Below are 10,687 nucleotides of genomic sequence, written 5' to 3' on the forward strand. Positions count from 1 at the left end.
TTTATAGCAATTTCTAGATAATTTAAGCTTTTTTAATTTCATTTATGTAAGCAGTTTTTTACATTACAAATCTCATTATTATATGTTTCTAGTTCTGACAAATAATGAGACCGAAAAGAAATACTGAAACATCGTAAAAACTATTGTTAAAAAGTAGGTTATTATATGAAACAGGTCAACAGGGTAGATATACTTTTTAAAAGCCAAGCTATTTATGGTTCCATCGTTTAAAATATTATCACTTTGATTTTGACTAATAAAGTTAATTTATATTTAATATAATTTCATTTACTTCTATTCGTGTTTCATTACCTTCCCTTAGTTTTCTTTCCTTATTTGTTTTCCAAAAGTATAACTAGTATATAGGTGCCTTTCTTAAAATAATATACACAATACGTATACACATCCACAATATCAAAATCTACACTGTAACTTCAAAATAAAAAAAATCTCCAAAAAAGTGGCAAATCGGCACGAAACGGTAGAACGACCCATACCCACATACATACCGGTCAAAATCATAACCCTCCTTTTGCGTTGCCGTAGTCGGGTAAAAAATCATAACCCTCCTTTTGCGTTGCCGTAGTCGGGTAAAAACAAATTAAATTTGTAATAAGTAAATAATAAGGAACAGTATTCATCCCTTTCTTTTGGCTTTTGGGTGCTTAGCTTAGTACTAAACGACGTTTAGTACGTACAGCTTGGCAAAAAAGAGTAGATATAGATGGTCAAGCAAAACTTGTCAGTAGAAAAAGGCGCGAAATTCAAATTTTCTATGAGACGCTATCCCTTCGCGCCTACATTTTTAAATTTGCCGCCTTTTTCTACTGACCAGATCTGCTTGACCAAGTATATTAAAAAGTGGCAACACTGTAGTGTCGTCCCTTTCAAACCAATATGTAATGTGACCATGAATCTAGTATTAAACTGGATTGGGCATGAGTGGTGGGGATAACTGACAGAACGGGATAGTCTTATGTATCTTTCAGTAGGAGTAGCAGCGAAAGCGCTATTATTGTTTGTCCTTGTCACAGTCTCACATTTTATTTGTTCCCCACCTTTTTTTGGTATTGATAATGGTGGGCAACAAATGAATTCGACAAATCACAGTGTCGCATTTGCGTATGTTTTGTCCCTCACGGAGGCACGCGTATACCACTTCTATAGGATGCTACTTCTATGAATGTGACTTACTAGCCGTATCAGGGATGCGAAACTCTTTCCTTCGGGCAAACTCGGCTCCGTTCGGCCCAGCATTGCTCCGAGAAATTATTAGGGTTGACACAACTTGAAGTCCCTTTGCGTGCACGACCACAGATAAGAATTTTGTAGGAAGTTTCCTTTCTGTACAGCTTGGCAAAAAAGAGAAAGAGAAATTAAAAAGTGGCAACACTGTAGTGTCGTCCCGTTTTCTTATATAAATTGGTTTGAAAGGGACGACACTACAGTGTTGCCACTTTTTAATTTCTACTCTTTTTTTTGCCAAGCTGTACGTTATTATAGATATTTATTCTGTGGCCGTGTCTCAAATAATCCCAACCGATTTTTTATCTGGCAACACAAAATAACTTTTTTGTTGTTGCTGTTTGACAGCCACTTGACAGCTGATTGTCTTGCGAGCGGGTCTCGTCTCTTGTAGAGTTCTACAAAGAAAGTTATTGCAAAACTTTACGTGCAAGTGTTTCAGTTTCTAAGCAGAAGGAATAATGGAAAAGCCGACAGTTACTGTGACTGACCAGCCTCCACCGTACTCTGCTGCGGTGCCAGGTAAGCGTAAAGTTTATGAAGCCCTATAATTTTTCGATTAGTGATTCATATGAGATAAGCCTTTATATGTCCCCAAACTGCGCAATGATTGAGAAATTAGGTTTATATATACGTAGCCTAAATTCTTTTGACCTCTTTGATGTCTTTATATGGTAAAATCCTTAGCAAAAACATTAATTATAAATGAGATTGCCGTAAATGTTTGTAGGTATACACAATTAGTATATCGATGTATTTGCCAGCGTGATGGACGCTCTTATCGAAACCGGTGTCAATTAACAATTTAATATAGAACAATAATAATTGTGGTTTTGTTTCCTTACTGAATGAGGAAACTATTAACATTGGAATGGAATCTTGTCATTTAAAATTTGTTGATGAACAAAAATATCATCTTTATTGTGTTTCTTTAGTAAAATCTGATAAATTTACTAGATCATACATACCATTAAAATTTATATAATATAAAATATAATATAGGCAAGGGGGCAAATAAATCAAATAAACCACTGTAATCATTTCAAATGAATCTGTGTTATTAGTATTCTAATTAGTTGTAACTGTTAAAGTGTCTCCAAGTAATATTCTTATACCACAAAAGTAATTACTGGTAAAACCAGTTGTTGAAGGAATGTCAATCCTTTTTAGTGTACTGCACAAAACTTAGTTCATGGTAAGTACACTTATTTAACTATTCATTATTATTTACTTTTTAACTGACATAAAAAGGAGTTTTTTCTTAATATTTCTGTGCCTCTGTTTATGTATTTTGAAGATATCTGCACCTATTTGAAGAAAGGAACTCTTTAAATATTGTTGGAACATCTAAGTACCATAGCAATTTAGATATTTTTATAGTATTTCATGCATTTGTTCCATGCTACCGTGCCAGCTAGCGGACCCCCTTAGACAACATCAGGCGCCTATTTAACCATGCTGACAATTGTCACCTGACACTGACAATTTTCTGTACAGTTCCCGGTCAATAAATAACAACTGTACTTAGTGTCAATATAAATGAATAGTAATTTTGAAACAAGGGCCTCACAATGCGCAGTTTCTGATGAAGACTATGAAATAATAACAGCTTTTATGTCAATGATTATTAAGTAATCATTGACTGAAAAGCTGTTATATACATTGACATAAATTTTATGCGATAGATTATTTAATTATGATCATGAATCCATGACTCACTCTTTAAAATTGTGAATCCACTTCACAGCTATCTTTAATAATGACATTTCAGTATTTATTTTTATCAATTATTTTCTGTCACATATTGTCTTTATCTCCATGAGTCATTTGTTGTGTGATACATTAGTTATGCCAGGTATTGATTGATGTGGCAATTGCTATTCAAACCTTGAGACAATTCCAGAATGTACATGTTAATATAGTAACATATAATTATTATAATGACAAGGGTAGGGGTAAGGGTAGGGAAGGTTATTACATGTAACATTTCGTAGGATTCCACTTCAGAAAATGTACAAAACTGAAAAGATTTGGCACATCATGTTGGTCCAAGGGTTGTTTATGTCAATAAGAAGTAATTATATAACAATGCAATTAGAAATCAACCTTATCAATACTGCTGATGAGTATACATTCTAATTGCTTGTTGATTCAACAACTAACAATGTTATGACACTTATAAATTCAAAACCTGACATTAACAATGTTCTTAATCAAATTATTATATCGTTATACGCGCCACCAGCATGTGTATCCGAGGCACACGCCACCGTTTTAAGTCGACCGCTAGGTGGCTTGGGTTCGACGACGGTGCCGCCCTTCCACACATCGATTGAAACCACTTTTCTACCCTACCCACATATGTATTACCTAACCCTTTGCCTATGTACAGTCAGCAGCAGATATACCTGAGCGGGCAAGGTGTCCAAGAAAACATATACACTTCAATCGTCACAAAAATAAGGACATCTAAGTTGCCATTTTAGCGTAGGCTTTCAGTTCGTCACATATATCTTAACTTCTGAGTTTTTCTTTAACACATACACCCTTATTTAATTACAATGACAATAACGGTTACAAAGTCAGTGGTAACTAAGCACTCAAATTCAAGCTGCTGTCATTAATACCTACACGCACTGCCAATCACGTACGTCAGCAGCCAGGGTGCCACCAGTTGCTAAGCAGTTAATTGTTATTTCAATGGTAACTAAGCATCAACATTTTATCTGTTAATCTTTTAAAAAATACTGTAGCAACTACGAATTGACACCTCCTTTCTTAAAGAAGTATTTTATCGTCAAGTGTCAAACTTAGACAATAAATAAGTATAGGTTCTACGAGAATGATCGGTTTTTTATTTTAACTGTCATAGGCGGCCGTTCTTCCAAACCGAGAGCATATTATATGTTAATATATTTATTTAGCCCGCTTATTGTACTAAAATATCCTATATAGTAGTAAAATACGATGCTCCGAATCGATCAAAGAACGAAGGAGAAAATAATAAAATTGAAACTTAACACGTTCACTGTCCCAATCTGACATGTAAACCTTATGGCTTTGTAATAGAGGCTAGCCGTGGCCCCACGTGAGGAGCACGGGCAGTAAAGGTGTTAAGCATATCCAACTATGACTCCTCTCTTTATTTTGTTGGTTGGACTCATGATCCGCAAGAACGGTGCATGCCTCCTCTTCTATAGATGTACCTATGCGATAAAACCATCACTGCCATACATATACCTACGTAATATGCTAACTGTTGACCATAGGAATGACGAATTTTGTTTTTACACCATAGCAGAGAGGATAGAGTATACGGTATCAGAGATTATATACAGTATGTATCAGAACGAAAGGCCAAGAAAGAGACCCATTAATGTTTAGGTCATACTGAGCAACTTTTACTATGGGACCAACCCCGAAACCCCGGAAAAAATTTTACTCTCCCATAGAAAATTTCAACATCAGACCAGCAAAATGTATGAAACTTCCAATTATTTTTCCGCGTTTTCGGGGTTGGTGATGTGACATATCTTCAAAAAACATATAAACTTATGCGAAATTAATATAAAACTACAAATTAATAATAGAAATGAAACCAAAAAAAAAAGGTGTAATCTCTAGGTGCGTCCGACTAAGATTTAAACCCGCGGTCTCTGCTTTGAAAAGCAAACGCCTTAGTAACAAGACCACAACGTGCCTTGACAATTGGCTCTAAATTCGGCTTCAGTTAGCTTTCGCTATGTGTCACTCATTCGTTTTGATGATTCTATTCAATAAAAGAAATAGTTTGCAGTAAATTGACTGACAGGCCCCTGTCAATGGTTGAAGGGCAAAACGTGAGATAGATGTATGTAATGACAAGACTGTACTGCTTTCGATGATTGTCAAAACGCTTTACCTGAAATTAGCATAGCTATTATTCATTCAATATACGACCATACATGTATGCTTTAAACGGCTATTTTTCCATATTGTTCAGATATATTTGACACGTTGACCGCTTAGATACCAGTGGTTTTTTGACAGCTAAGGTATCAATGATTTGTTGTAAGTGTAGAAATTAATGAATAGCGACTGTTAAGATATTTGTGACATATCGAGCGCTCACAGGTCAATGCTACCATGACAGTCAACAACTTTTTGACAGTTTAAACGTTTACCTCTCTTTGAGCACCTGGAGTGTATAGCGACTTCTGCTGCTGACTGTACTTATGATTGTTTTAATGTAATAAATTTTTGTTGTTAAAATTATTATATTGTTGTTGTGTAATATGTTGAATTATTTTATTCTATTAATAGTGTGTATGTTTATTTCCTTTGCATTTAACACATGAGGCATTAATAGTGATTGTCTAATTTACCAAATCATTACTTAGGAATACGTACAGATATCTGTCATATCTGTCTGGCGGGCAAATCTGTCGATGTATGATGGGAATAAGACGGTACATGTGTCTGTGGGCATCTGTCAGATTAATCTGACTATCACAGGCATTATTTAGCTATATCCCTGTAGCTTTTATAAACGAATACTGGTTACTCCTTCAGGTGCCCCCCCTGCCGGCGCGCCATACCCCCCTCCCCCGCCGCCGCCCGGCTACACGCCGTACGGGCCCGCGCCGCCCAACACCGCCTACCTGCCCAACTACGGCGCCACCACTGTCATCATCCCGCCACAGGTATATACTTCACTTTTATACATTCCTTCTCCGCTTACCGCTTCATCGAGGACTTAGCACAAGAAATTAGCCCGTTTAACTCATGATGTGTCCTTTCACTGAGCACTGCGCGATTGCTAAATATCAAATTGGTAATAGTTTGTACATAAGTTCCACGAAACTAACACTTGCAGGACAAAATATTTTCATTTTGAATAGCATGTTTTAAATTTCTATGTTCAAGTTATGAACTTATGAATGATGTAAATAACGGTCACTCTAAGCCAGCGGTCGGCAACCTTTTAGCAGCCAAGGGCCACATAGCAGTCGACGAAGTGGTCGCGGACCGCACTTTGTTAATATTTATGACTTTATCAGAGTGTCATTTGTCAATACTATACATACAAAATAGCCAGAGAGGCTCGCGGGCCGCAAGTGAGATGTTCGCGGGCCGCCGGTTGCCGACCGCTGCTCTAAGCGATCACTCATAAGTCGTCATTTAATAATCCATAAAACATGAAGTCATGCGTTACTATTTTCTTCGGCTGCCAGACTCAGGGGCAAGATTTTATCCTCTTTACACAACTGATACAATCAATGAGCCTTTTATCTGTTATTGTAAAATATTCGTAAAACACGTTTTGAATGAGTAATGTAATATATTCCAGATAATCGCCGTGAACGCGTGCCCGGCCTGCCGCGTGGGCATCCTGGAGGACGACTTCACGTGCCTCGGCATCCTGTGCGCCATCTTCTTCTTCCCCCTAGGGATACTCTGCTGTCTCGCTCTCAAGAACCGACGGTGCTCCAACTGCGGGGCTATGTTCGGATAATTCTGTAATACCTAGACAATGTGACAATGGTTTATTGACGTCAATCGAAAAGTAAAACAGTATAGGAATGATAACGGTCGGAAAGTCACATGATAATTCTCATACATTGTTTAAGCGATTGGCGTTTTGTATAACCGATTGTCACTAGGCTTCCTGGTTTGAGAATAGATTATTGGCGAATGAGGATAAAAACTGCTTAATGCTCGCCATAGATGGCGCTGTGGGTTAAAAGTGACAAAATGTCCTGTAGTCTGTGGTTTATCTTTATTTTTTATTTTATAAAAGTATCTTACGAATTTCAATAATGATAAAATATATACTCAAAAAGGAACAAATAATTGCGTGTACTAGGTTTACGGTCAACTTGAAGATTCTTAAAGAAATTGGGCTCAGTTTATTGAATTTATGAAGTTTACCTTAACTCTCACTTGGACCCATTATACTGCACTGCAGCGCCATCTCTGTTGAGCTTTGCGTGTTTAAACATTGAGTTTGAATCGTTTGTGATGTACGAAAAGAGAAACTCTTTCATACCCGATATTATATTTGAATTTTTTTAAGTTAAATAAATACGAAATAAAGCGTATTGAAAGAGTTCAAAGAGATCGATCGATCATGGGTGATGTAAAAATAAGTAATTAGTCCTGAAATGTATAACTCGGCGCTGGCTAGCCAGTTCCTTTGCTTGAACTTGGCTTGACATGCTGCCGCGTGTCTAGATCACCAAACATGATCCGTCCAGTGACCCTCGGGTTAAAAAGTTATTTTCCAATTTTTTTGTTTAACTAACTGTGGAAACTTAATTGATTTTACATTTTTTATATTTGAAATTAGTTTCTTTGCATAAAAGGTAACCTAGACATGTTGCATTCCACTTAAGTAAATAGTTTTGCAAAAATATATTGACATAAAAATAAATATTTTTCCAACATTATGCAATCTAAAATACATAAAGATTTCAGTTAAGATTTCTGCAAATTATAAATGAAAGACTAATTATAACTATAAGTGAGTAAATAGGTACAACCCACTTGCATAGAATAAAAAAACCTAGAACTGTCAACAAGTCTGTGACCTTGAAACAGCTGATCATGAACTTCATGAACTCATGAATGAACATGAAAAACATGAATAACTAAGCAATTGATATTGTGATACCGATGGTTTAGGGAGATTGAAGTTAAAGTTAAAGCGACATTTAGACAAACGTAAACTTAGCTGCTTTCTGCAGCTGCTGCAGTTGGCTAAATTTAGCCATGACTAAAAACCGCTTTAACAGGGTTTGTGTTTTAAAACTTTTGATCTTTTCTTTTTAGAAAACAAAGTCCTAAATCTAAATTAAACTTTAAGATAAATGTCTGAGTGCTCGATACTGTACCAGCACAGGTCATCTTTGAGTCATTTTTAACCATTTGACCGCTAAAGACGTCATTAGACACGCGCGGCTGCAGACCAATATCAACCTTCGTGCACTCCCACAAGGTTCACGATGACGCGCTGCACACGACAGGCGCCGTTCAAAGGGTTAATAGAGATAACAGTAGGGAGGTCTGGTAGCATGTAAAGCTAGGACATTAATCTTAAAGGTTCAGCTTAGCCTGTTTATATAAATATTTCAACGTATTTTGTTTAGTTATAAGTAATTGAATAATACTGTCGATTATTTAGATTTTAAAATTTTGAGCAATATTTTCTACTAGTAAGTATTAATATTGGTTTGCTACTATCTAAATTTCCTGAATTATTATTGCTTTAATGTTCAAAAGTATATTTGATTCGAGTTTTACCAGAATTTGATTTATAATTAGAAAAAAATCATAAAATTGTATGAGAATTAAATGGCCAGTATCACCTGTAAACATTTTGCCATTTTATAGAGACAGGAAAAGAGTAAGAACTGTGCCCTGTTTATCAAAAGCTTGTAACTTGTAATACAAATGGAAGTCCCTTTCTAACAAAACAGTCAAAAAGGGACTTCCGCTCGTATTACAAGTTACAAGCTTTTGATAAACAGGGCACTGGTAATGTCCATGTGCCGTGGTAAAGGCAGTGTGACCCCTACAGACTTGGCCAAACGTTCAACAAACAACAATATGAGACTGTAAGTACCTCACTAAAGGCACATTGACTTCGTATTTAGGGATTACCTGCAGTCCTCTGTCTCTGCGTTGCGTTAAAAATAGAGTAAGTTTATGGTTTTAAGGGGTTTGTTAGGATTCGTGGAGTTTTGTATTATATTGCACTTAATTTGCCATAAGGACGTATGCCTTCTACATTATCCACCAAACGGTATTGCCATATACTCGTATGTATTTTAAGCCCTTCAACGTCAATTATTTGTTGGTATTAATGTGACATTTTTGAAATTCTATAACATAATTTTTTTATATAATGGCATCTTCTTTTGACAGCTTAAAGTTTAAACTCCCCAATTCGCTTTGCGCGAAATGTATGGTGAGGTAGGTAACTAATTAAACTTATTATGGAAAAACTTATGTTTTCATGCTGTTTGATAAAATGTCTACTGTCCAATAACTAGTGTGTCCTATAGCCGCCAGGGCGGCGACGCTGTCATGAAAACTGCCAATATTCGCTGGCGACAGGGAGTCAAGAGTCAATCCTGATACCTTAAAGGCAATTTGTAAGTTCTGCAGTTTTTGTAATGGCAGCCGGCGTATTATGGATGGTTTTATCCATCTTTATCCACGTGATAAAATAACTGTCACTTTTTAACACCGTAGGATACAAAGTGACGGACACTGTTTTATCACGCTGTCACGTAGACAAAAACGACCATCATATCCGTACAGGTGTCTGAGGTTTTAGAAACGATTGATTTTAGTAATTCTTTCTGTTAACTTGATCCATTACTATACAATTTCCTTAAAATATGATTTATTGCTTTTTTTAAATTTAGTCTACGTCTGTTTGTATCATTTTTATTTTAGAAGTAGTATATGAAAGCCCTAGGTAGGAACATAAGTAAGTAGGCACTAGTTTAAGTATGTACTGGTATCTATTATATGAAACATATAGTATAAGACTATTGAATTTGTAAAGATTTATACAATAAAAGTTGAAATGCAATATTATTATACTTGTTTAATTGGTTAGAAGTAATAATACATAGTAGTTTGTGATTGCTACACAATTTGCGTTCCACGAGTGAGGGTTTTGGAACGAGCTGAAAGCGAACATCACATGAGAGTTTTAATTGAATGCCTAAGGACAGTTATATGTATACCCTGCTCTATTTACTATTTACTATTTATTATAAGTTTTCTATGATGTGTTCAAGAACCGCATGTTACGAGTCGTAACGTAACTAACTTACGACCTCCATCGCGGCATTTGTTTGAAATTGTCATTTATTCTTCAATGTGACGTCATCTCAACTGATAATAGAAATGAGATCAAATCAAACTCCTTTGTTTTTCAGAGATCGTCCATGTCGATATTATTACATTCATTATTGATTACACAACAATAACAAATCAAAATATTTGGTAAAAATAATTTGATTCGTTCCCAAACTTATGATATAATATGTGTGTAGATAAACTCTGTTATAATACAACCCTTATTGTTTAAAATGTGAGGTCCAATGTTAATAACAAAACTTCCATGAGACACAGACATATTAAATAGTCAACAACAAACAAACATACATACTAAACAGTCTGCGCCGGACCGTCACCGGAAACGCAAGCTCCTGATGACACTCCTCGGTACGGAGTGAAACATGGCGAGCGTTTTTCGACTTAAAATACGTGAGTTTTTAATATAATCAATGTGAAGTCCACTTTACTACCCCTTGCCCATTTAACCACAATATTTCATATCTACGTCTGGGTCTACGTTTCATAGCTTGAACAAGTAGTCTGTGTCAGAGAAGCAAATCACGCAGAAAATTAAAGATTTCATCATTTTCATGGTCCATGAGAATGC

The 10,687-nt window shown here is 35.9% G+C and overlaps 1 protein-coding gene across 1 annotated transcript; it reads left to right on the forward strand.

Moving 5' to 3' along the window:
- The first annotated feature begins 1,591 nt into the window (after positions 1 to 1,591).
- LOC134669160 (membrane protein BRI3) lies at positions 1,592 to 9,831 on the forward strand. The gene is made up of 4 exons (XM_063526709.1): positions 1,592 to 1,767; positions 5,420 to 5,427; positions 5,751 to 5,927; positions 6,575 to 9,831. Exons 1-4 carry the CDS (start codon positions 1,707 to 1,709, stop codon positions 6,737 to 6,739), a joined length of 411 nt encoding a protein of 136 aa, XP_063382779.1. The 5' UTR covers positions 1,592 to 1,706; the 3' UTR covers positions 6,740 to 9,831.
- The last annotated feature ends 856 nt before the right edge of the window (positions 9,832 to 10,687 follow it).

This window comes from Cydia fagiglandana, chromosome 11 (assembly GCF_963556715.1).
Source record: "Cydia fagiglandana chromosome 11, ilCydFagi1.1, whole genome shotgun sequence".
In the NCBI taxonomy this organism is placed as follows: Eukaryota; Metazoa; Arthropoda; class Insecta; order Lepidoptera; family Tortricidae; genus Cydia; species Cydia fagiglandana.

What these genes read in the sequence shown, in the direction of transcription:
- LOC134669160 (XM_063526709.1), top strand. Translation starts at nt 1,707, where the DNA reads ATGGAAAAGCCGACAGTTACTGTGACTGACCAGCCTCCACCGTACTCT. An exon ending in CTGTCATCATCCCGCCACAG is followed by an intron (nt 5,928 to 6,574) that starts GTATATACTTCA and finishes AATATATTCCAG; the next exon opens with ATAATCGCCGTGAACGCGTG.